Genomic DNA, 27,733 nt, shown 5'->3' on the forward strand with positions numbered 1-27,733 from the left:
ATTATATGACCAGCACCTGTATGTACTATAACAAATACCTCCAGAGGGCACCAACGGCCTGTGATGTTTCACTTTACAGCGTGATTCAAATCATCGCTTAATACTGGCCAAACGTTTAAATTGGTTTCATTTTAATATTTGGCCACATGCAAACTCGAGCGAGGGTTTAAAATCTTATTTTGAAGTCACGATGGACAACAAATCACATATTTAGAGATATTTTTATGTATTCTCCTGTGTTGGCATAGGTTTAAATTATTTATGTTACAAATCTAGTGAGATAACACACAGTTTTCCCCTGATGAATGTTAAGCAACTCAAACTCACAGCATATGCAGAAGAGTTTGTTGACCAAGCTACTGAGTTGGAGACATGCTTCGTGCTTGTAAATGATAAGAGTGCAACGCAAAGCGCGTCAGACTTTATATGCATTCCCAAATGCACGTGTTTTGAAACACAAACAAACAGCACATGAAATAAATGACCGAACCAAACAATATAATGCAAGCAATATCAAAGGTTTTACCATAAACCCAACTTAATACTGATATCATGAGACTGCTTTTCACCTAGAAGTATTTTCACGTTTAATATCACGAGACCTCGTGCACTCCCGAAAGCCAGGTCAAATGGCTCTGCATTTATATCAGATGTGCTGCATTGTTAATTTTGCATGAAAATATTGTTTTTATTGAAAACAAAGATTAACAGTAATTTCACATATACTGCCTTTTCAAAATTTAAGTACTTCAAGCACAATAAGCACCTTGTACGAACCCTGTTTCTTGACAAAATTAGACGGAATATAAGAAGAAAAAAAATTCAGTGTGTCTGCAGCTCACTGTACTGTGGGTGGAGTGTGTGAACCATCCGCTCACCTGTAGGAGCCACTGGGTATTCCAGGTGAATGGTTGGGCTTATCAGAGAACTGAAATCCCTTGATGTCCATCTGGGAAGGCTGCAAAAAGAACATGATTTACCAGAGAGACATGTCAATAACACAATGGAATAGGCCTGAGGGCAGATATTTCCTGAAACACAGGTACTCACCTCCCTGTTGCCGCTCATGATAGCCGGCTGAGATCCGGGAGGCATCATGCGGCGTGGAGCTCCTACAGACAGGTTCTGGTTCTGCTGGAGCTGGATGGACTGGGGCAGGAGGAGGTGCTGCTGGGCTGAGCCGTAGCGCAGTTGAGATCCAGGCATGGGCATTGTCACCTGAAAACACACAGCAAAGTCAATGAGACTGTCCATTTGAAACCAATAAAAATCCTGAATAAAGCAGATTCGAGCTGCTCTTCAAGCGGCTGACCGTACACCCAAATCATTTTACTTCTTTAACTGTAGCAACCCTCTACATTGCGAGTAAATCACTCGAATATGCGACAAAATTTTACTCTATGCAACTAAATGATGTCTATCGGTAGCCATTGGCTAATAAATTCTTAGATTTTACTCGGCAGTGTGTGTGTTCAAGGATATTATAAGATTAGCACATTTTCACTCGCTGAACATTGACTGAGCGCTTCAGAGTTCTCTCTCCATCAAGCGATCTGTACTTTTCACTTTCTCAATGGAGGCACAGCGCACCTGTATTTGCTGAACTGTAAACTCTTTGTGAAGGCGCAGGACTCACCGTCGCTTTGCTGATAGCACTGTTTCTCACACATGCAAAGAGAGCGAGAGTCTTAATCGACGCGCTACATGTAAACTATATTCTTTGTTGTATTTTCCTATCAAAATAATGGAGTTCATTTAGAATTATTTTGCTTTTTTAGAACAGGCAGAAGATAAGCCAGTATCTCCGTTAGTGGGAGGAGCTAATGCACTAATGGCAATTTCATTGGCTGGCCCTGCTTTATTACCATCCCTGTTTTGATTTCAGCAAATCAGTTTCGACCGAGCGCAGACAACGTGATTAATATTCATGAACCCAACAGCTCATCAATCAATAGTGCATTGTATATTGTTAGTATGGTAGTAGAATTAGTTGTATTATCTTTTAATGATAATTATGATCTACAATATCTTAAGCATCACCATCAGTCTTAAGTTCAATTAAAATGACAAATATGCATTCATACATGGTTACCAAGTTTTAGTTCTAATCACTAAAGTTTTATCATTAAATAGTGCTTAATACCATACTATAATGCTTGACTGACTGATAAAGAAGCTAAGATTTAAGTTGTGGCATTTGACAAAGATAAGCTGATTGGAATAATAAATATGTGTGTGTGTGTGTAAAATAATATATCAGTCTGGTGAGTAAACTGAAAAATTTACTAGCCAATGGCGATTATATTGCCAAAGTGTGCGTAGAGGGTTGTGTAGGTATTGTGAAGATGCACAATGCTGTCTTATGGCTTTCAAAGAACTTGCCTGAATGAGCTGTGAGTCCATGAGCTGTGACGTGCCCATCCCAGCTCCCTGATTCATGGGTCCGTCATACACCAGTGGCTGGCTGCTGTTCATGGGCTGGTAGTGAGATCCGGACTGCTGTTTGACCATGTCTGATGGCTGCATGCCAGGAAATGCAGAGTATGGTCCTTTGAGAGCTCCACCAGAGAGCACCATGGGACTGGGCTGAGACAGGTTTGGGTGCATGTACACCTGAGACCTGTAAGAGAGGAGAACGTGAGAGCGCTCAGATGATCACAACAGCAGAAAAAACCCAGAACTATCAGTGTTGCCATTTTCTCCAGCTTACAGCAGACTCAAACCGTTGTTTGACAAATTCAATTTAACATTTTTTGGTGAACTAGATTTTACAAAACTAATATCTGAAGCAAAATTCCTTAAATACTCGTAACTATATTGGGAACACTGATTATCATCAATCTCCACACTTAAACAGATTATCGTCGATCGCTACACTTCACTAATACCGTATTTTTCGGACTATAAGTCGCACCTGAGTATAAGTTGCATCAGTCCAAAAATATGTTATGAGGAAAAAAATAAATCACACTGGACTATAAGTCGCATTTATTTAGAACCAAGAACCAAGAGAAAACATTACCGTCTACAGCCGCAATTTTTTCTCTTGGTTCTTGGTTCTAAATAAATGGTTTGGTTCATGTCAAATTAATTTTGATAAATAAGTCGCACCTGACTATAAGTCGCAGGACCAGCCAAACTATGAAAAAAAGTGCGACTTATAGTCCGGAAATAACGGTATCTAGATTTAAACCAATTATTGTTCGATCTCTACATTTAAATGTCAGAGAATCTGCTAATGCCTAGTTTACACTACAGAATTTTATGCCTGATTTAAGCCCAATTTGCAATTTAACGAGCTCACACACACTTTGTTCTATATTTTTTTTTCATAAAAGGTATATTTTGTCATTAATTAAATCTCATTTACTTTTTAAAGCAATGCATACTTAAAAATATTTGAAAGCTACATGGTATTGTCTTACCAATTGCATAATTTACTTAGTTAATGACATTAATTTAAATTATTTAATGATTTTGATTTTCAAAAAATAATTATAAAGGGGATTTCCAGTTTTCGCTATGGTAACAAGAACAGTGAAATTATACTGAATTTTGATGATGACAACTAGTATATGATAAAAAATAAAAAAAAAATATTTTCCTGTCTTTGTAGAACAAGTTTTATACAGCAGTTATTGATACAAATGGTTTGTTTGGCGTTTTAAGAGCAAGTCTTTGCAATGGCATGGGACTTAATTAGTGTAAAAGAGTAGCAGACCAACACTGAATGAAACTGACTGTGAGTGTGGCTGAAGCGGGTGATTTACCTGAAGGGAGGGATGGAGCTGAACATCTCTTGAGACTGAGAGACAGGCAGAGCTCCTCGCAGACCCAGCTGAGCCTGAGCCTGCAGAGACGTGTGCAGAGAGATGGGGATCTGTTGAGCAGTGGCCTGAATACACACAACAAACACACACGGGTTATTTATAGGCACACAGGTCCAATGAATGAACCTATTAAAGCCTACTGTATAATTAGCCGCTTTTCCACTGTCGGGCCAGTGCGAGCCAGGGCTTAAAAAGGGCTGGGCGTGGCTAATATCACTGCTGCGCTTCACTAAAACACGCCCTTTACACGCCTCTCAAGAACAACGTCACAAAACCCCTTTATTTCAGCAACAAAGAGAAGTTATCAGAAAACTAAGAAATAAATCACTGGAACATGCACGATCACAAAACGAACACGATAAAAGCGGCCGTTTGTTTGCATGCTTTGTTAAATATTTAAATTCAAAAGCATCGATGTTTTACTATAGAATAAGTGATACATTGATCATAATGAATTAATTCATCAGGACTCAAAATTAGTCACACAGAAACAGGGCTCTGAACCGGTTCAAGGAACGAAAACGAAAACCGGAAACAAACGAAATTTTGACAGGAACAGAACCAGAAACGAAATCAAATTTTATAGTTCCGAACAGAATCGAAAAATTTAAATGGCCATTAACCGGTTAATAACGTTATTTTATCGTTCCATTTAATATTTAAAATTTGCTGTCAACCAATCACGAATTCCAGCAGTACGGCATATGCAAATGTGCTGAAGCCAATGAGTGAAATGTCCTCTCAGCTGTGAACTCATCATAGGTAAGTCGCAATGACAATGAACCGCCTTCAGGGCTGGATTAAGACCAAATTAGGCCTGATGACGCATTGGTGCATGTGCATTCGACACTAAAGCGCCAGCATGCTTAGCCTTCCCTGCCCAACTGAGGACCGCGGCTCTCTTCTGATTATTCCCAAATTTGAGAAGCTCTGCTCGCCGATGGCATTCGACATCATCATGCAAAGATAGATGCGCAACCCAATTTTGACATTTCGAAACGTCTGAGAAAGATTTAACAATGACAAAAGCTCGTACAAGCTCTGCTGATCTGTTCACAGTCACCGGTTTCTGCAGCAAACTGTATCAGCTAATTTTGAATTAATAATCAGTTAAACGGTTTAAAAAGTCATTTATTTATTTTCAGTAAATATTTCAGTTGTCATTTTCATAAAAATATTTAAAAAGGTTTGCTGCATATGCTACGCGTATATTATATATATATATATATATATATATATATATATATATATATATATATATATATATATATATATATATATATATATATATATGTAAACGTATACTTTTTTAGAGAGAGAAAAAAAAGATTATTTCATTCAGAAATAGACAATGCAGACACAAAATGTTTACAAACATTACAAACTATAATAAACACTGTTAAAGGGGCTGTAAGTAGGAATTACTCCCATCTAGTGGTGAAATTGTATTTTGCATTCAAACTAATTTTGCTCTCCAGCGCCTCGCTTTTTCAAATGCGCGTTGCATCTACGGTAGGCGATATGTACCAAAAAGCTTTGACAGGATGTCTTCTAATAGCACTTCGTTTTGGCGACGATGTTTTCTTCTCCTGTGGCGCGGCATATGTATGGTCCATAATAAGAATGCAATCCAGACTTTTAAACTTGCCGGTGCAGTTTCAAGCGCCTCTCACTGCTCTGCACCTGCGTTTCTGGCTCTGACCGAAAACGCGTTGTGGAAACGCGTTGGCTTAGTACTTTTTGTCCCTCTCTGCTATTATAGTTTTGCAAGATGGCGGAACTACATGGAAGACTCCGTCGACCTACCCGTCCCATGTATATAAAGATAATAAATTCTTCATTTACGAGGATTAGTTTAAACATTGGCATAGGTATTTGTACACCATTGAGGGCATATTTCTGAATAAAAATATTGATTTTAGATAATAAAATACCTAAAAAGTTACTTATTGTCCCTTTAACATAGGCTATTTTTATAATCATTTGGCATTCAAATACATCGCGAATACTGAAACATTTGAGCTGAACAATTTTCATTTGCTGTATTAACCTCAAAGTAATTGTTAGAATGAAATTTGGAGTCCGTCTGCTGGACGCAAATACAGCGTTATTTATTATACAGTAGGCTAACTATTATTCTATATTCTTTGCACTGTGACGTTACTGACTAGGGATGTTAATTTTGTTATTTTTCCTAACCAACAACCGTTAACCGACAAGATTATTTTAAATAATAATAACTGAAAGTATAAACGCTATATAATAAATAACATTTTAGCATCCAGATATGTCGGGAACATGGAAACATTTGGATTCTTGCCGAATGAGAGAGGTAGGCATCAGCTTCACCTTTAATTTGTTTTTGGATTGACTTTTTTATAGCCTATAACTTTAGAGGATTTGCTTTGGAGATAAACTAATAACTGTTTTTATAATGTTTTAAACTGTTTTACTTTAGACTGGTTACAGGCATTTTAGCCTTCATTATTTCGGAAGTAATAGGGCTAATAAAATGCAATGTGAGCCGTGACTTAAGTTTTTTTTTTTTTTTACTCTCAAAAAGCAAACTTATACAAGTGTGTTTTTTTTTTTTTACAATGCAGCAAACATTTTTAAATATCTTTAAAAAATATATATCTATCAACACTTTAAAGACATCAAACTATTTTTAAGTGTAACTAAACCCCTGCTCAGAGCCTGACTCCACCCACTGACAATATTTGAAAAATGCTGAAAAGTGGGCAGATCACAGCGGAGATAGAGGGGACGAACCGAGGGCGGGGCTGAGCGAGGGCGGGGATGAGCGAGAGCGGCGTGAACCTGAGACCCGCAGTGACGGATTGACAGCTGCTGTCAGAGACGCTAAAATGGAGAGTGACTGTAATGACGCAAGTAGCTTTGCAACAGAGCGATCATTTAAAGTAGAGGACTTTTCTCCCCCACCTTCACCTGAAGTGGAGGATGTCGAGGTGTCGGTTCATATCAATTCAAGCCGCTGGCTCAAAATGCGGTCTTAACTCCCGCTCCGCGTCGACTTTCAGCGCGAGCTGTGTGGAGAAGCCCATTTCCACCTCCATTGCGTTGGAGAAGCAATCCCGTGTAAAATGCAGTCTGCACACTCCAGCTCTAGGCGGGAACTCGCGGTCTTCCAGGCCAAGTGCATGCAACCACTGGCGCCTAATTTTAAAGTCTGCTGGTAAACTATGCAGTCCAGCAGTGCTGTCACAACCAGCAACACACCTACGTACCATCCTGACCACTGTACTAAATACAGATAAATCTACGCTAACTTGAAGATATAAATAACTCTATAATTGATATGTTAAATAGATGCTATAATAGTCTATCCTGATCGTTTTCAATACTCGCAATTCTAACTCCTGACTCACTACAGTGATTTTGACGGAACAAGATGGTTTTAAACTGACGAGGGCGTGGTAGCTCGTACCAAGGGGCATGGTGGGCTGGAAACTGCTTACGTCACCTGCCACCGCTTATGTCACTTGCCACCGCAACATCCAATAGGAAAAATCAACTGCAGTAGCCACCGTTCAACCTGAAGAGGGCAGCACTCAGATGTTTTTACACCATATATTGTAGAATTAAAACACTTTATACTCAAATGTCAAAAAAGTTACTCGAATCAATAAACAGCAGTAATAAAGCCCCATTCTTATAGATCATTAACTAAAAAAAGTTGGTTTAGGGTTTAGTTACTCTTTAAGTATCTTACATTTGGCCAAAATCTAGAGAAGATGATGCTGTATTGGCTGTGACTAAGCGTTAGATCTCTATTTTTTTCTTTTTGAGTAAAGAAAACACTATACTTTATTATTATTATTATTAGGCAAATTATAGGCCAATAATATATATATTTTTTTAAATAACGTTATTAACCAGTTTTTCTTCCACCCGAACCAGTTTCGAAACGGTAATAATATCAGAGGAACGCAGAACAGAAACGTTAAAATATCGATTCTGCTCTGAGTGAACCGATTGAATTTTTTTTTCGTTTTCAAGCCCTGCACAGAAATAAATGTATTTATATTTTATTGATTTATTTTTAACGCTTAAGCGTTATGAAAATAGCCTGCTTATTCAGTCGAGTCTGTTTCTTTTTATTTGTAGCCACAGTAGCCTATACATCACATTTAGAAAGAATGATAATATCTCTATTTTTGTAAAAGCTCCCGAACAAAAACCATTATTATATTTTGATGACTACGTGGAGCTAAACTCTCAAGACGAGACTTATGACAGATGTTACTAAATAAATCCACAATTGTGATAGAGAATAAGAAGCTGACGTCTGATTTCTCCAAGTGGTCTTTTACATGGTTTATAAATATTTCTGCCTTGTTTAGTGATTATAACCCACATCGGATCAAGTTATTTCAAACACTCGCTCCTGACTGAAAGTGAGTTTTGAGCTTGTTTTAAAAAGTTTTTAATCCTGGTGTTATACAGTAGCTGTTAGCTTTCTGAAATGATCTGCAGCGCTGAGCTCTCCAGACATGGAGAATCTCCGCCTTTGTTCAGAACCACTTCTCTAGCCCCGGAGCAAAAAACCCTGGCCGTTGGCTCCGAGGAAGCCCCGACAAGGCACGATCAAGCACCGGAAGTGACAGTGGAAACGCGACTGGCCCTGGCACGCACTAGCACGCCCGGTTTTAGCCCGACAGGGGAAACGCACCTATTGATGCATTCATTTCTAAGGCCTCTAACATGATCACACTTCGCTGTTAAACCTGTTGCACACAAGCTACTATATGCTTTCTTTCATCTGATTGATTGTTTAGACTTTTTAAAGTCTTTTAGTCTGATTGTACAAACTTCCACCTTCAGCATGTGCATCATATATCATTTGCTGTCAAATCTTTCCAGATTTTCATCAAGTAAACTTAAGCCTGGTTCACACGGGACGATTTTAAAATTGTCGGTCGATTTTTCAAAACTGAGACCCCCCACACACGGCGATAAAAAAATCAAGGGTCTAACAGTTTTGGTCGTACAGTGTGTGGTGTGCAGCCACACGGCAAAATCAACACATCACACACGAACCGATTTGACTCCCGAGCATTCCCAGGTCAGACGGGAAATCTCGCAAAATCCCTCGAGATCAAACGTGACTTCAGAGTAAACAATCATGGCGGATGAAGAGGATGCACGAAGAGGATGCAGTGGCCATAGTTTGTGCTTTGTTTGTAACCGAAAAAAAACATAAGAAAAACAAGAACAGGCGATGGTCAAAGAAGTGGAGACAAAGTCCTCCATCTCCGACATCCACCGGACTTTCTGGTGCGCCATGCCGCCGGCTGTTTTGATTTTGTTTCCCGGTACTTCCTCGCCGCCTCGTCACCTCGCTTTCTGATTGGCTACACGCCACAGTCCACAGGCTGCGTGATCATTTGTCCTCGGGGGACACCACACACGAGAAGAAATCGGGCCAAATAAATCCAACATGTTGGATATCCCCGATTTGAGATCGGAGCAGTCCCGACGTCCTTCCGAGCAGAAGAGAGCAGTCTTAACACACCACACACGGCAGGAATATCTATGATCATTAGGCTTTTGAGGAACGTTTGTTTTCAGAATCTTACCTTTCACTGTTCATCTTAGATGATCACATATCTTTTGAAAAATGTTTATTTGTTCCATCGCATCATTGTATTGCATTGGATTATATATGTTTTGATCATTCAAATAGCATTTTACGAAGACATTTTATTTGAGATGTAGGGTATATATACATTATATTATATATATATTTTATGTACAAGTATCTGCTATAGTGTAATAAAGATCTCAATGATTTACATTAGAAGCATCAGACTCTATCTTACCTTGTCTATATAAAAACCAGCATACCTGCACCAAATTGATTTTTTTGCTCAATTTAAGTCTGACTGAGCAGTTTTTTCCTCCATATTCTCACTATATCAGACATAAATGAGTCATAAAAGCCTGAAGGATCAAATATGATACTCAAAAGAATTTGATTTACTTTAAGATTTTGTCTGAAGGTTTAATAATTACTTGAGTTTTTAAAAACATTTTTCAGACTATTATTTCCTATGCAAGGCTTTTACAGTGGTAACATTTCTCCCAATAGTTTTTGATCACTGGAGAAAGATTGCTGCCTGGGAAGATTTCTGTATACCTCCAAGTCATTCTTGAATTAATAAAGTGCATTTTACTAGTGTACAAAAATTGGCAATAAAACTAAAAGATGTTTATAGACCTGATGTCACAACTTTAAAGTTGATCCCTGATCTTTGAAGCATGTGGAGCCCCTGCCCGCAAGACACTTTCTTTCAAAACATCCACATTTCTCAGGCACAGTCATGATAAATCTGTGAAGTGTGCAGTCACTGTAGACACGTACCTGCTGGTAGCTGGGCTGCTGAGTCAAAGGCGGCACGAGCCGCGGCTGACTAGAGAACACATGACCGTCTAGATAGAGAGGAGGGATGTGACTGCCTGTGACACACAAACACACATCACAACAGGAATTAGAGCCATGCACAACCACTGCATGTGACACAATCTGAGAAAGAAATGAGATGCTGACCTTGCATGGAGACAGAAGGTGCGACAGATGCCACAGGCATGGGAGGCATGGACACTCCGCCGAAGGAGCTGTAGCTGACGCCGCTGGAGGAGCCCACACTGCAGGCAGGCTGAGCGCCGGAGACCACACCGCCCGGAGAGCCCTGCTCCGGAAGAGCCTGAGAGTTCTCCCACGCTTTACGTGCCGACTCCATCTGAGACCACAGAGAGACTTGCTGGTGAGGAGCACTGACGGACACCAGCATTTGGACACAACTGGTGCTTCCATTATCCAGGATCTACCGCATTCTTAACGTTACTTCACTCAAGTATTTGCATCCTTCTGAACAGATGCAGGTTGTAATACCAGATTAAGAAGTTTGTCAAGACCAATTGAAATGTCTTAAAGCCTGGCCAGAAAGACTGAATAGTTTTTAAAGCTTTACATTTAAAGTTTTACAAGGCTTAAGCAGACAGGCATTCAAAAAAGGAATATCTATGTTCTAGCATGTAGATGACGGTTACTAACATGCTTTTAATAACTTTATCACGCATCACATTGTTTTAGCTTGTTATTAGAAGTTGTTAACGTGTTCCGAAGTTCAGAGGATTCTAACATGTATTAATATGCTTCCATGCTAGTATTTTTTCCCAAATCACTACTATAAATTGCTTTACCATATTAAAGTAATTTAACATGTTGCTAACATATGTTTTATCATACTGACAACAATGTTAGCATGTTTTAATGGGGGCCTAGTATGCCCCTCTTCACAAGATGTAAAATAAGTCACTGATTTCCCTAGAGTGTGTATAAAGTTTTGACTCAAAATACTTTACAGATAATTTTTTTATAGCTTGTTAAAATTGCCACTTTTAAGGTATGAGCCATCATTTTTGTGTCTTCCCTGTAAATGAGCTGGTGCACCGGGGAAGAGGGCGGAGCTTAAAGAGCTCAAGCTCCGCACAAAACTAACGTGTGATTCTTACTTCTAGAGGTGTAGCTGGATCACGAACAGTTGGCACTGCTCCAACCTTCAGGAGAAACTTTTGTGCAAAAACTGCTTTATACTGATCCTCATTCACAAAGCAGTCTGGTGTAAATGAAATAAACGAATTTCGGTAGAGTTGAGGGAGCAGCATCTTCAAAAACAAAATTAACCTCTTCAACGGCTCAGATTCCGGGAGTAAATGGAGAGAGCTATGTGGATTCATACATCCAGCTACAGAACACCTAAAGCGCTTGGCAGACATTCTCGTCAGTGCAGCAATGTCATATTGTGTTCAACTCACTGTGAACTTGCTCAGGGTGGTTCTACGTATAAACAGCAGTGTCTGTCAACTTTTGTGGGTGAGGCCTGTGGCTAATGTGATGTCACATTAGCAGCAATGCTGAAAACAGGTAGTTGGGTGACACTTAAAAATAGGGCTGTAGCTATCGAATATTTTAGTAATCGAGTATTCTACCAAAAATTCCATCGATTAATCGAGTAATCAGATAAAATGTGTTTTTGCTTAAAGTGTAATATTAATTATGCAAGAGAAAATAAGACTCCTGGGTCTCTTAAAATGAACAGCTAAGTTTACTTTTTTAGAATTTTTTTTAAATCCATAGAATGAAATGCATACATCAGAAATAAAGATTTAATTATTACCAATTGTTTCTCTGTCAGTACTTGTACTGTGAACAATGACAATAAAGTTGACAGATGAATTAAGTGCATTTAAGTGACATTCAGTTGGGGTTTTAAATAAAGCATTTTCTGAGATGCACATTAAACATTAAACACATAAAACATTAATTTAATTTAATTTATCTTTTAATTATTGAAAATTAACTTAACTTTTTGGTAAACAAAGGGGATTTACTATTAAAAATAAAACATGGAAGAAATGTTGTGAGATTAAACCTTAAAAAAAAAAAAAGTGTTTGATTTTTTTTTTTTTGTAGTAGTAGGCTATGTACATTCTGCTGAACAATAGCCTTTAACCGGACTCTTATTTTGATGGGTTGACGTACCTTTACAGTTCTGTGAATGTGATGTGACGCTAGTTTTACTCAAATCAAACGGTCAAATGCTCATGAAGTGACTGTCAGAGCAGTTCTGGAGATGTTGTTCATGTGTTCACATCTTTATTTCATTTTAGTGAGACAGCAGACGCTGAAATCACCGGAACGTCACACGCGCTTCGTGTGTAAAATAAACGAAGACACGCTTCTGCTCCATTCATTAACACAGACACGCAGAACATGCAGGATTCATATTTAAATAGACTGTTCCGGCTTAATATTTACAGATATTAGTCCATATCGTGATTTGATGTAAGTGCAATGACCTATTTTTGATTAATTCATTCAAAATTTGGCAAATTCTGTGCCATTCCGCGTTAAACTGTAAATTCTGTTTTTATGACTGTATTCCCCAATTCCCTCCGCGTTTTCTGCATCGCGGAAATCATAGGGCCCTAGTTGTGGTATGCCAGCTCTATCTTGCAATGAACACACGCCACAACATTCTCTTCACGTTTGCCCGCGTCCTCAAATCAAAACACTGCTGACTCATTGTGTCTCCTTCTGCTTTGTGGGTGACGTAAACGCGTTGTGTCACATTAAAAAAAAATCATTGCGAAAGAACCTGACGTGAGATTTAAAATAAATTAAAAGAGGCTTTAAGGCAGAGGAATTTACCTCAATCATTTTTGTAATCGAGTTAATCGAGGAATCGTTTCAGCCCTACTTAAAAAGTGAGTGGGTGATTTTTTATCATTATAGGGTGGTTGTGTACACACACAACACATTTATGTCCAAGCAACATGTGAAAGAGAATTTTGCATAATAGGTCCCCTTTAACATTGTTAGACATTGCAAAAAATTTTAAACATTAAAGTGCCCCCTTTATGCGGTTTCGAATATCGCCTTTCATGCAGTGTGTAATGGAGCTGTCTGTGAATGCAAATCTGCAACGCACTGAAGCCGACAGTGCACGCTAAATAAAGTTACTGACTCTCTCTCCAAAAAAAACAGGAATTATATATTTTATTTAATTAAAAATATTAGAAAACCTTGACCGTGCATGCATGTAAACCTGTTGTAGGGGACTCCCAAAACAATATTAGGAACCTTAAAAATGGCATAATGGGGGCACTTTAAGCTAGCATGTTTTAAAATATGTTGTAAAATTATATTAGACGTTGCAAACAATTTAACATGAAGCAAGGATGTTTTAACACTGCTAACACATATTAATAGTTTAACATGTTGCTAGCATGTTTTACTCAACTGTTAACACTTTTCTAACATTTTAACGTTACTAAGTGTCAGTAAACATGTTGGTAGCATGTCCTAAGGTAAACCTGGCTAGAGACAGACTCTCAAGAAACAAGGTGAATCATCTTAACCTTTTCAGAAATTTGCTGTTTTCAGTGTTAGTGGCGGAGAGTCACCAGCATTCCAAATCAAAACCTGCGATGATGTGGAGGTAAGCATTACCTTGAGCGTGAGGTCCGCAGAAGGAAAGCTGATGGGGTTGAGGTTTATTCCGGGCTGCAGGTGGTCTCTGCGGAGCATCGGGATGGCTTGAGTCAGGCCCACCTGTGCACACACAAATATTAACAACAGTATAAACACTCAGAGCTTATTTTAGACAATGCTGGGAATGTAAATGCTGGCTCAGAGCTCATGTACGCACATTCCCAGCTAGTGCATCTTGCAGCTTGGTGACGGGGTTGGACACAGGCACTGGTGCGGAACCTGGAGGAAGGCTGAAGTCTGAATCCTTTGCACTGACGCCAAACTCAATTGGCGGCACAGGGATAATGTTGTCCACGTGAATGTCCACTCCGTTGACAGGAGTAATGGGTCCCTCCAGTCGCTCCATGCCTTCAGAGCCCTTGCGGTTCTTCAGCGAGCGCTCATTGCCGATGGGGCCGGGTTTGTGTTCTTTATTCTGCTCGGGTCCTGCATCTGAATCCTGAAAGACAGGACAGAGGGACTTTACTCTAAGAAACTCGCATTTTTTTTTTTTAAGTGAGCTGAGACTCAAAGAAGAATGACCTGTACCTCTGAATTGGGTTCACTTCCTGTGTAGGAAACCTGCTTTGTCCACGAATCACCACCTGACGAATGGACAGTCAGAGCTTCAAGAGAAAAAAAAAAAAAAAGTCATTTAGAAAAAGTCTCTAAGGAAAAAGTTTTACCATTTTCCATGTTCTTCCCTCAACTTAGACAAGTTGATACGTGCCTCTCCTGTCTCAGTGCATGCACTTAATTGCTGTAGCGCTTGGCGCCAGTATGCTAGCATTTAGCTTAGTACCATTCATTCCTTAGGATCGAAACATGGGTAAATTTAGAAGCCACCAAAGACTTATGTTTTCCCTATTTAAAGATGGTTACATGAGTAGTTACACGAGTAAGTATGGTGACAAAATAAAACGTGGCAATTTTCTAAGCGGATAAATTACGACTATAATATATGGCGGAAGAGCACTTCGCAGCACTTTGACATCTGCGCAGTAATATCATCACTCCTGAAAACTACCTTTGGGAAAGGTACATATCAACTCATCTAAGGTGAGGGAAGAACAGAGGAATATGGAAAAACGGTGGCGTTTTCCTACAATAACGTATCTTGATACACTTGTTGTCAGCTTTTAACGGTATAACCTGTGCTGTTTGTCTCCCAGATTTCTGTTCCCAAACTGTTGGCAGACAGCTTCTCTTCGGGCTGCTCGATGGACATACTGCCCTGCTTCTTGGCAAAACGAGGAGGCATTTTCGATGTAATTGCTCTGTTCTTTACCGGACCCTTAAGGTGCACAAACCAAATAACTACAATATCCACTCAAGATATTATTCATTTAGGTAAATAACTTAAGCTGTTATTATCTTTCAGATTATCAGACCATGAGCCCAAAAGATTACTTACTGGAGGGCCCTGATCCTTCCTCCTGCGATCATCATCCTGTGGGCGGCGCTGTTTTTTGGACAGAGCGTCCTGGAAAACTTCTGGACTGGGTACAGAAGCTTCCGAGTCACTCTCAACTGCGAGGAAACACAAGGGAGTAATTCTTTACAGGACAGTCTATTAATTTACTGTAACTGTATGGATGAAGTAACAAGTCTATTCACCACATTACAATACCCCATTGTCACGGTGTTAAATAAAACTTTCAAATCAATTAACTAACTTTCTAAACTTTCTAAACAATGTCAACCTAAGAGTCGACCTACTCAGACACACTTGGTGGGACGTTTCTAGTAATCTTAAGGACTAGGGATGCATTATATTTGATTTTGCCGATATCCAATATTTTTCAACTCATTTTTGCCAGTACTGATACAGATATATTTTTTTACGACACCAAGTCTCTCCTGTGCAGAAATTTTAAGCAAAATATTTTTAATTTTGGTAAGTTTTTAACATGAACTTGTTAGAATTAAATAAACAATAATAAAGATTTTTAACAATACATAGAAACTTTAAAAATAACTAAAAATAAACTATATATCAATTGCTGCATTGTTAACCCTAACATTTTAATTTAAGGTTAAACATTTGTAGATGGTCTAGAGCAAAAGAGATGTAAAAATAATGAAAATCTTTTAGAACTTATGATGCGTTTAAAAAAAAAAAACTTTACACTAATGAATAAATCAGTATATATTAAATTATTTAATTGACAAGTGATGTATGACTTTTTCATATACAGTAAGCTATAGCTATTGACCTTTAAATCAAAACATACTCATTTTATTACATCAATTACTGCTTTATTTAATCAGAAACAGTCTATATGTTATTTGTGTAGGCTATTTTACTTTTAATGTAATTAGTAGTAGGCCAAAACCTTAGGACCTGGGGGAGGCTGCCCCTGCTGCAGTGCTTACAGTTTACTCTATCATACATCAAACACATCATTCTGTAGGTGTTTTCACTGATTAAATGCAGCAATCCAAAACCGTTAATCTAATCATCATTCAGACAACCTTGCTTTAAGAATGAGCCACACTGCTGAAGTGATCTAACCACTAGCACACCCTGAGCAAAAGCGAGTTAATGTATTCTTATCGGCATCATTTTTCATATCGGGCCAAAGCCGATATTTACATTTAAAGCTATTATCGGCCAATTCCGATATCAGTCCGATAATACCGTGCATCTCAATTAAGGACCTCGAGTAAGTGATTTAGAGGTGTTTATTCAGGGTTGAAACAACTCTCTGAAGGATAGTGTTTCTCCAGGAGCAGGACTGGACACCTCTGCTGCAGACTATTATTGAACTTTTCTGGTTACATCACCTCAGGGGTGCATTAGTTTTATATGGTCTCAACAGTCTGACGTCAAATTATTTGGCATTGGAGAGGCACTTCTATCATAAACAAAAACATCTGGCTTACTTGGGTAAGTATTCAGGTCATATTGGGACAGGGGTTCTGTCATGTCCCCTTTCATGTTCCTGGGTTTCAAGTCTTTCTCTATGATCGTCCCTGTTGCCTCTGTGCTGGTGTCGTCGTTCTGCTCTACACGGTACACACACGCTGAGCTCAGGCCGGTGACCGATTCTTCTGGAACTCTGCACAGAGCGAATTAAAGCACATTCATAGTGTGAATTTCAGTGGTATTGTTTTTATTGTATTAATATGCTTAGTTCATTTTTTAAGGAAACATACCGTTTGTTGTTGGAAGTAACACCGTTCTGCCAGCTCTCGTTTCTACCGAAGGAACCTGCACTAGCCTGCGTTTCTGTCTTGTTGTTTTCCATCAGAGTAGCATCACTCTTCCTGTTCTGTCTGTCGACCACTGGCCGCTGGCTAGAAAAGCTCCGCTTGGAGAGCTCTCTCTTTTCAGAGCCAGGTTCTCCGTGACCTGTATCTGCGAGCACGTCACCATGCTGTCTCCGTTTCTCCCTCCAGTCACTGAAATCGCTGTTCTCAGAGCCGGTTTCCCAGTCTTCACCCTGACTCTGACCTGTGATCTCCTGTGACCGTCCTCCGGAGTAGCGGTTGGGACAGTGCTCCTCTGCCCCCTTTGCACGACCAGGCCACTGATTGGCAACGTCTCCATTAACGTAGTCCTCACTATTCCACTGACCTCCTCCTTCATGCTCTTGACGCAGACGCCTGAAGCGTGGGGGTTTATCCTGGCGTGGGGGACGACGCCGTCTCAGGGGCCGGTTGTCGGGATTATCATTATCAATGTAGTAACCCCCATCTCGGTCCTCGACACCATTCTCTGCAAAGGAGCCTGTAAATTTAGAGGGGTACTTCAGGGCCTCGCGTTCTGACAAACGTTTGGAATAGGAGTCCGCACCGAAGCTGTAGCCGTTCTCTTGCATGGGAGTGCTTCCAAACTGGGTTCCTCTCCCTCTCCACATCGAAATATCCCTTGAGCCAAACTCACGGTTGTATCCAGCATTAAGGCGAGGGGGCAATGACCTTCCAAAGACTCGAGCAGATTTAGTTTTGTCCCTGGAATCACTATTGCCACTCTGATCGTCAGTGTAGACCTTGTTTGATCTCCATGACTCCTTATCGGCCCTCTTGACCTCTCCAGATGCAGGATACGAAGCCTCTCCATTCTCAGTGGCCTTCTGGCGTGGACGCTTGGGCTGCTCCTCGTATTCTGAGGCCTCGCTGTGCGTCTCGCTCACATTGCGTCTACGGGGTTTGCCTCTTTGAAGATCTTCGCTCCTAAAATCTCGAGTACCACGTCCTCGTGCAGGCCTCTGTGCACCTGTGCTATTGTAGGCTCCTCTGTTGCTGTCACTCCGTCCTCCACGAGTGCCACCACGAGAATTGAACTCTCTAAAGCCCCGGCCACGTCCACGACCCGCTCCCCTGGCCCCGGCGAATGCCTGCTCCTCATCTATGAATATCCAGTTGTTGCGGCGCAGTGCTGGTGGATCTCTGCTGTCAGAGCTGTCCACAGACTGACTCTTCGCACTATCCCAGTAGTTCTCTTTGTGCAAATCTTCAGGCAGGTTGCTTGTTCTCTCCACCTTGGGAGCTTCCATAGGAGAGGGAGTGGGGGGTGGCACGGAGTGCCTGTTAGACAGAAGAGGGGCATCTTTCTTCAGGTCATAGACGTTGGTGACCACTTCCTTCTCCAGCCTGTACGGGACAGGCTTCTCCTCGGGCTCAGTTTTGGGTTTCTCATTTTCTTTGTCTTCCACTTTCAAAGGCTTCAGCACAGGTTTCTTGATGGGTCCTGTCCTCCTAAGGGTTCTGCTGCTGGTTTCAGATGGCTGACTAATGCTACTGCTGCTGCTCGAACAGTGATCGGACCACTGCGCCTGACCGCTGCCGTCTTTCCTCAGACTACCCACATCTTTCTTCCAGATATCAGAGTCGTAGCTCTTGTCCTTGTTGTCGAAGGCCTCATCATGGGTATCAGTGCCTTCTTTCTGATGTCTACCAGAGGAGACGTCCCTGTGCTCACTGTCTCCAGGATGGGTCCTGCTGATTACTAATGGTTGATTGGTTCCCTCGTGGGTAACTTCTCGCTGTGACCCTAACGACACGTCTGAGCTTCTGCCTTGATGGAAGCCTTGATGGGGCAGTTCCTCTGCTGGACTGTCTGCAGGGTCATGACCTCGGTCTTCATATGAGTCATGTCTGGAGAATGGCCGGTCACTCCTGTCATCCACCTGAGCACTGTCGCCATTCTCATGCTGTCTCTGGTAGGGTGGGGTGAAACTGCGCGCAGAAGAGTAGCTGTCTTGGTTCCACACTTGGTAAGACTCAGTGGATGGCGCCCTCCTCTCCTGATGCACGCTGGGATGGCAGCCTTCATCAGAGGTGGAACCAGGGCTATTCAAGTGATCCTGCTGAATGACAGGTTTCACCAAACCTTGAGAATGAAAAAGTTAAATATGAATATCACAATAGGTAGTTGCTAGAATGTATCCCAGCAGGGTTTCCCAAATAGTGGCTTGTAAACCCCCTACGGTTTCATGAGTTGATAGAAAGGCAATTACTATAAAGAAAAATTACAATAAACACATAGGGCTGTACAACAGACAATTTTGTCTGAAATTTTGATTTGCAATCACCAAATCTCAAAAGGCTGCAACTTAGTTTGACTCTGCATTTTTCAGAGTGAAGCACAGCATTTGTGTTCATTTACACACAAGCAGCTCGTGATCTGTTCAATGGTGGAATGGATCGATCAGTTTGCAGTAAAAGCTGCACCACACAAAATTTACTTTGTGCAATTGGAAATGCATCATGTACTTTCACATAATTTACAACATTTCTGTGGATAAGTTTTCAGAATTTTATAATTTATAACAAAGCATTTTACAAAATTGTATATTACAACTAAACATATATTAAAATAATAATACATAAATCTTATTTTTTTATAGATATAAAAAAAAATTTATTCAAACAAGGAATCTTGAAATAATTGCCTGGATGTTTTAGCATAACCAATGCAAGACTTTTTCTTGAGAAGGCACTGATAGCCATGATGAGTCCTTCGACAACAAAGACAAGAGCCACAAATGAGTAACCATTAATCTCTTATGAGATTAAATGCTTATATCGAAGTTCAAATCACAATCACAATGACATGAAAAAATGTTACAAACACACAATATTGTCTTTTGATCAAACTGTGCAACCATGTACTAAAAATCTATTAATTTTAAAATAAAAGCAATGATATAAATGGTATAAATGTAAACAAATAAAATCATTAAACAACATCAGAGAACCATAAACATGCAAATGTGGTGTTAAGATGATAATATATTAACTTCAGATGTGTTCTGTCAAAGGGGTTCGACTGACAAAACAGTTTGGAAATGCCTAAATAACGAACATTTCACTAGTAACATTCTGCAGTTTAATCCTTAAATCCTATCACTATCAATAATAGCGATGCTTGACTTGGCAAACACCACTACATATGGTGGATGTTGTAATTTACCAGATGAGTGAAAGCCAGGAGGATAGAAATCCACTGGAGAACATCCCTGTGCCATGCGAGGATCCATGTAGGGAGGCATCATCATCCAGCGCGGGTCAAAGCCCAGGACATGAGGAGGGTAAAAGCCTCTCTGTGGGTGAGCAGAGCTGGACTGGGTGGGGTGACCCGACTGCTGCCACGGAGCCATCTTATACACCTGCTCCTAAAAACCACAAAATTCAACAATATCTATAAAATGAAAGCATACAGTATACATAACAACATAGAAAGCAAATGTAACAAAAAATTCTTCAGGGTGGCTGTATTAATAATCATTTATTCTTACTTACAGGATTAGGTGTAAAAGCTCACCTGCTGCTGGTGCTGCTTCTGGAAGCGAGGCGGCACAGGCTTCTGGTGCCGGCTGTAGTCTGGGAGGGGAGAGGTGGACTCAGGAATTTCGTCATCATTATGGTAGTGACAACCTTCATCTTTGTAATCCTGACTGGATAACTCAGCTGGTGTATCCGACACTTCTATATATAATGAAATGAGGCGTTAAGAAAAGAGCAGCATCATAAGAGATGAGATCTCCTTTAAATCCACATTACAAGGGAAGCTAAAACTTAAATTTATAAACCAACTAGTATAAATGAACTAGTATACCTTTAGCGTTGTACTGCCAGCCCTCCTGGGGTTGCTTGGATGACTTCCGGCCTGGAGAATGTGTCAGGTCCTTGCTGTCTGCTTCTCTCAGCATTTCTCCAGAGCGTGCAGCTTTCTCAGTTTTGCCAAATTTTTCATCGAGTTTTTTTAGTTTTTCTGCACAGGCAGCCAGTCTCTCCTCCCGCGCTCTCCTCTCCTCCTCCTCACGCCGTCTGCGCGCTCTCTCCACAGCAGAGAGATCGGCCGAGACAAACTTCCCACGAGGAGGCGCCTGCCGCTGAGGCTCCTCCTGCTCCTCTGCAGACTCACTGTTTCCACTGTTCTTCTGCTGGGGTTGCAAATCACAAACAACAGAGAGAATAAATCTCTTAGATGAGCCTGGACTGATGGTAGCACCTTAAAGGTGGTATTAAAAGGATCAATAAAAATAAAAACTATTAATAAAACTATAATAGAACTCCCAACACAACTGAAGAATAAATGTACACCGCTCTACTTATATTTATGGTTTTATGCAATCCTACAATTGGTCTTAATGCTAAAATACAAATACCAAAAGAAAATAAAGAAAGATCTTGGGGGGAAAACAAAAATGCACAAGGCCATTGACTGCTACCTGAGATTCAGTAGAGGAGAATTGTCCATTGGGCTTCCTGGAGGTTATGAGCTCTGGCTGGCGTGAGTATGACTCCTCCTCTGCATCCTGTGGGAACGGGCCGTCAACAGAGCTCTGAGATAAATGCTGGTCCTGATGGTTATCCCAGTCATCCCTGCAAGACACAAGCAGAACGTGCTTCCATCTCAACACAAGCCACTTTCACAGCAAACGCACCGCATTAAAACAAAGAAAAACTCACCAGATTCTGTTCTTCTCACAGGGGGAATGATCTTCCTCATCATCACTGAATTTGAGCTTCTCGCTATAATCCACTTCCTCATGGAGACCTGAAGAACAGTGGTCACAATGAGCATTGGGGAAAATAACCATCGGCTCTTCATAAAGGAAGCGAGCACTCACCTGCCCAGCCGTCTTCACAGTCATTGTCCAGTTCATCGAGGTCCTTCAGGTCCTCAGGGTTGATTATGGCGGGACGGGGAGCTCGATCTCCTGGGCGGCGGATGGGGCGAGCTGAGGGGCGTGGAGGGACACGGGGGACACGCGTCTCTCTTCTTATATCACCACTGCAAAATGAAAAACAGTGATTTATAGAAAAGGACAGCGAGCGTTTCTCACTGTACATGAGTGATTAGAACAACTCCTACTTGACGGGTTCTGGCGCAGGGAATGCTGGTCTGAGAGTCAACCTGGATTCAAAGCGCACAGGAACAACCACAGTGGTCGGGCCGTGATCCGAGGAGCACGGGGCATCACGAGTCTCTTTAGGGCACATCTGACAAACAAAGAGCCAGTAAGAACTTTTCAAAGAAACCACAACACACTGGATAAGTAACATGATGGCCAGAGACTCACAAACGCAGGCAGCATGTCGTGGTAGGTGGTGGTGGTGTGGTGCTGGTACTGGAGGGCTGATGGGGCGGCTCTGCGCTGCACAGGCGGAGCAGGCCGCGGCGATGGCTCCTTCACATCAGTGGACTGAGCAGCAGCAGTGGAGGAGGATGAGGAGGAGGGAGGAGGAGGAGGAGTGGTGGTCTCCGCTGGACCGCTGTTCTTGGTGTCCGTGTCTGTGCAGGGCGGAGTGGCAGACAGCACTGGGGGTTGCAGGTTCCTCCCACCGCCCTCCCTCCAGCTTGACACATCTGACAACACCACACACAACATCAACACATCACACTGAGACTTTGGGATTAACGATTCACTCAACTCACGATGCGATACGATTCACAAATAGGATTTCACGATACAATTTTCTTATGGTTATTATTATTTATTTTTTTTACAAAATATAATTATTTTTTTATTTTTTTTTTTACAAAATACCAATTATAATTGAAATTACGTACATTTCTTTGTGAAATTTTAATATGTCGTCATAAAACTATAAATCAAATAAAGATACAAATCGCAAATATTTATATTTGTATTTATAAAATATTTCTTGCCGATATCTTGGACAGCGGGGGGGATGGGGGTGGGGGATGGGGTTGGTACTGGGGAGTTAGCCGATAACAATTAATAAAAATGTTGTAAATTATAAGAAATTTTAAGAAATTCATTTGTAAAATGAACATACTTTAGATGACAAAGTATTTTTCACAAATAAATATTTAATAAAAATATAATTAAAAAGGAAGTAAACACTGTATCCAACAGGGCACTCAGTATTCTGGGAAGTTTGTGTGCATTGGGAATCAAATAAAGCCACGGTAACACTCATTTTACATACAGCACACAATGAAAATGACATGATTATGACAGTGGGCAAATGTGTAAAGGACAGCATAATTTGAAATCACGACTTTAATGTTTAAAACATTCAATTAACACGGACGACTGTCACACTTCACAAGATCTCACAACTGGATTCGACTAAGCTTGCAAGGTTTGTGATATTAAATGTTCTTTAGTCATTCAAAGATTTGTTTAAATTATATAAATGCATATTTACCTAATGCTGATGACAAACAAGAAAGTATTATAATGTTTGCCTATTACTAATAATATAAAAGCAATTATTAAAAATACTTTTTCTAAACATTTAATTCCTTTGTTTAACTGTTTTAGTTTCTTATTAGACAGACATCTATCCATATTAGACAGAGCTGTTAATGACGACGGCGAACAAGAGGGAGAATGTGAGTACTATGTGCTCAGGTGGAATGTGCTATGTGCTCAGAAAAACTTGTCGGCCCATGCCAATGTTTGTAAGATGCCAATGTTGACCACTAATCTAAACTTTTCTAAAGACAGTCAGTTATCTTCAGTAGTGCTGCAATGACGCCTCGACGTCAGCGATTAAGTCGACTACAAAAATATGTCAACGTGCGTGAAATGCGTCGATGCGTCACACTGTTTATTAGGCTTGGGCGGTAATACGGTATACCGCGGGATCTAAAAATAGCAACGGTATCAGTTTCAATACCGTCATACAGTCAATAAAAAAACAAAAAAACAATGCACTTATATAGGAGACAAGAATTAAATATTAAATATAATTTATTTAATGCCTAAAAATGCGTATGCGTGGTTGTCATCGCGTGACAACGAGACAAGGAGAAAGAGAGAGAGGGGGAAAGATGGCGAGTTCCACACCGAGTGACCTGGTCTCGGACGAGGCTATTTGCAAATTGTGCCCTCACGAAAAAAGATGAATCTGGGAATATATTGCAAAAAAAACAAAAAAAAAAAAGCCGATGCAATGGCAGGCCCTGTCGGCATCGGCAACGTAGAGGACCGAGTCGGAGCTGAAATAACAGCCTACTGTTTGGAGCCAGTTACTCAAGGAGACGAGGACCCACTTTGTTTTCCCCAGATGCCGCGAGTGGCACGAAAGTACCTGTGCGTCTGTGCCACAAGCAAACCATCGGAACAGGCTTTCAACACCGCAGGTTAAGTTGTCGGTCCACAACGTGCCCTAGCGAAAAATCTTGACTAGATTGTATGCCACTTGCCATTCGTTCCTATTGGCACTGTGTTTATTTCTTATTTATTTAATGGATTCAGGTATTTTTATTTGGTTTTCATTAAAAACAATTTTGGAAAGAAGAAGTTTTTATTTAGACCTATTGCTTTTCAATAATTTTTATAATATATATGGATGTTTATTTTAATTCAACTCTGGTTGACTGTTGTGGGTCTATTTGCTCTTTTTTTATAAGCTGCTCTTTGTTATTAAAAGTTGTTCGTGCGGTGTGAGTTTTAGGGATGGGTGGTTTCCGCGAATATCACTAATAATTTTGAGCTCACAAAAAACGAATATTCGAATATTCGTTTATTTAAATTAAGTTTAATGAGACAGAGGTTATTTTTCAGCAACATTTATTGTTTCTGTCATTTTTGAACAAGCTTACACACAATAAGCTGAAACATTACACATCGTGTTTTGTAGCTGAAAACCTTCGAGAAGAGGAGTTTTCACTGCATTCTCCAAGTTAGCAGTGTTTGTTCGTTGCTTGAGAGATGCCACAACAATGTTCTTGAATTCGGTCACTTTCTGTGACTCTCCACGGCATATTTGAAGTACTGTAGAAGACCGCAGTTCTTATTCATTCATTAATTATTTTTTGCTTGCATACATCTTCAATTATGCCGTGGAGAATCACAGAAAGTAACCGAATTAGGTTTTATTGTGGACTTTTTTTCATTTTTTTTATGGCAAGCAAAAATGTCAAAATTCGAATATAATTTTTATTTATCGAATAATTAGAGCAGAACGAATATTCAAATGTTCGACTATCCGTGCACACCCCTAGTGATTTTATTGATTTTGTGTGTGCGTCTCTGCGCAAAAAACTGTTCTGTATGTTTATGTTAATTTAATTCTGTTTGACTATTGCTATTTGTTGCTAATAAAAGTTGTTAATATTGTTGTGCATGTCATTTTGTTATTGTTTCAGTATTAGTGTTTGGTATTCAGTTTCTGAATGGGTTAGGCACGAGCCAACAGTTTGGTGATGCTGTCTCAGCCTTACGTCATCATTTTTTAATTATTCACGGTAATACCGTATACCGAGGTAAAATAGGGAGCAGGTTTGACGGTATCAAAATTTGGATAATGAAAATTTCGCCCAAGCCTACTGTGTACATCTCGTGTAATGGCATACTGGGAATGGAGAAAGTTGCATTCTATCACAAAAACAGAGACCAATGTTATCAAAAGTATGGGAATACTTCAAACAGAGGCCAAATAAAATGGCCATTTGTTCCCTTTGAAAAAACGATATGTACCACGGCAGCACAACTGCGATGCACGAGCACCTCAGAGGAAAACATCCTGGCGCTCTCCGGTGTTACGGTTTAACTGGTTACCGTGTGATCTGGTGACCAACTTCCTGGTTCAGGTCTCTGCTGCAGATGTGATGGAACGACCGCAGCAGATTCTGCGATTCTAAAAGCACAAACTGACGTGATATTATTAAGTGTCTAATAAATGCAGACTTGCTCATTGCATGATTCTGATATTCTTGTAAAGAGTAAAAGTTATTGGTATGATCACCCGTAGCAGCTGAAGTAAGGATAAAATAAAAAAATTAAGTCTGTGTCGGCGCGGGTTTCGAACACGCGTTAGGGGCGTTCACATATCGCGCCTAAAAACGCGTGGAAAACGATAGTCGCGCCGCTTTCTCCTTCTTTCCAAAGCGCTCGGGCAGTTGCGCCCCTGGGATGTCTGCCGTTGCTAAGCAACCATGACGTGCTCTCTCCATGAAGACGCGGAAATTTCAGCAAAGGATAAATGGATTTGCAGCACTTAAAATCTCTTGCAGTAGCTCTGCTACTAAATTTATTTCAAAATGGCAATCCATATACAGCTATGATCAGCATTTCCTTCATCTTAGCTGAGCTTTCAACGTTGTTACGGGAAAGGATGAAGCTGACTGGTTAGTTCTTGTCACATGACCCGCGGTGCGCTTGCGGCATTCTGAAAAGTTGAGATGTTTTTAACTCGATGCGGTGCGGACGCGCCTGTTTTTGCGTGCACGTTGCTTCCATTATGAGCGTGCATACCGCGCACCTACATTGGAAATAACGAACTTGAGCGCGCAAAAGAAGCGATATGTGAACGGTCCCTTAAAAGACAGCGCGGCGCGAGACAACAGTCACAAACCACCGAGCTACCCCTAATCAGCTCCAGATCTCTGGAAACCATGCTAAACCATAGCAGAACCCTGACTACATTTTATGGTTTGTGATGCTAAAGAACATTTCATGATGTCTCAGACAATTGTAAATTTGTGGCTACTGTGGTTTAATTATAAGCGCTATCGTATTTACCATGGTACCATCTTTGCCTCTTTATTTTTGTATACTGTAAAAACTTCAACCACATTGGTTGAAAATGAATAAAGGTTGAAATATTATATTAGAAGTTGTACTTATATATTTTTTTTAAAAGTTATCCAAAGGATTCATTAGCTAATCAAAAAAAGAACATTAGATTAATTATATATTGTAATAAAAATAATCGTTAGAGTAGTCGACTAACCGAAAAAATAATCGTTAGATTAGTCGACAGAAAAAATAATCGTTAGTTGCAGCTCTAATCTTCAGAGATACATTCATATAAACTCCCACCCCCCATTGTATCGGTATTCGTTTAACATCTCAACAGACTTGAATCGTCCAAGTCCAACAGTGTTGTATTGCATGTGTGCAATAAAAGAAATATAAACTGAAATTGCAAACACACTGAATTCGTAGAGCACAATATGCTAATATTTCTAGTCTTCAGCGAGAGTTGAGAAGCACTACTAGTGTTGTGTGCATCTGGATTTCTCCACACAAATCACTAAAACATCAATTGAAAATGCTCTTTCTGCCAAATATTCCCATCAACAATTGTTTCAATTAAAAAAACTATTCAACATGCCAAGACGTCTTGATCTGTTAAGTTGCATTTCTGTCAAGATTTTATTTGATCTGTACAGATTGGCTGTGTTTTGTGACCCTGTTTTCATGCCTGGCTAGGAAAAGTTTAAAAGTTAAGTGATCATTTCATTTTATAGATGCACTTTACAAACACGTCCTAATAATATTGAACCCTAGAATAGAAAGGATCAAATATATCAGAGAATATAATACAGTATTACTTCTGTTCCATTACAAAGTGTGTTTTTATGAAATAAGTTCAGAAAATTCAATACATCAATATGCAATAAATG

At 40.2% G+C, this 27,733-nt stretch overlaps 1 protein-coding gene across 1 annotated transcript in view; it reads right to left on the reverse strand.

Annotated features, from left to right (window-relative positions):
* The window catches only part of prrc2b (proline-rich coiled-coil 2B), a 45,765-nt gene that overhangs the window by 5,452 nt on the left and 12,580 nt on the right, over positions 1 to 27,733 (reverse strand). Inside the window, exons 7-27 of the mRNA XM_059545480.1 lie at positions 22,428 to 22,714; positions 22,220 to 22,347; positions 21,975 to 22,138; positions 21,814 to 21,901; positions 21,573 to 21,726; positions 20,957 to 21,284; positions 20,663 to 20,826; positions 20,312 to 20,513; positions 17,050 to 19,228; positions 16,777 to 16,952; positions 15,305 to 15,420; positions 15,043 to 15,184; positions 14,440 to 14,516; positions 14,069 to 14,350; positions 13,870 to 13,971; positions 10,402 to 10,594; positions 10,216 to 10,310; positions 3,771 to 3,895; positions 2,383 to 2,620; positions 1,051 to 1,218; positions 879 to 958 (exon numbers count right to left, since the gene is read on the reverse strand). Of these exons, the coding sequence (XP_059401463.1) occupies positions 879 to 958; positions 1,051 to 1,218; positions 2,383 to 2,620; positions 3,771 to 3,895; positions 10,216 to 10,310; positions 10,402 to 10,594; positions 13,870 to 13,971; positions 14,069 to 14,350; positions 14,440 to 14,516; positions 15,043 to 15,184; positions 15,305 to 15,420; positions 16,777 to 16,952; positions 17,050 to 19,228; positions 20,312 to 20,513; positions 20,663 to 20,826; positions 20,957 to 21,284; positions 21,573 to 21,726; positions 21,814 to 21,901; positions 21,975 to 22,138; positions 22,220 to 22,347; positions 22,428 to 22,714 (5,488 nt within the window). The remainder of the gene's footprint in view (positions 1 to 878; positions 959 to 1,050; positions 1,219 to 2,382; positions 2,621 to 3,770; positions 3,896 to 10,215; positions 10,311 to 10,401; positions 10,595 to 13,869; positions 13,972 to 14,068; positions 14,351 to 14,439; positions 14,517 to 15,042; positions 15,185 to 15,304; positions 15,421 to 16,776; positions 16,953 to 17,049; positions 19,229 to 20,311; positions 20,514 to 20,662; positions 20,827 to 20,956; positions 21,285 to 21,572; positions 21,727 to 21,813; positions 21,902 to 21,974; positions 22,139 to 22,219; positions 22,348 to 22,427; positions 22,715 to 27,733) is intronic.

Source organism: Carassius carassius, chromosome 4 (assembly GCF_963082965.1).
Source record: "Carassius carassius chromosome 4, fCarCar2.1, whole genome shotgun sequence".
Taxonomy (NCBI): Eukaryota; Metazoa; Chordata; class Actinopteri; order Cypriniformes; family Cyprinidae; genus Carassius; species Carassius carassius.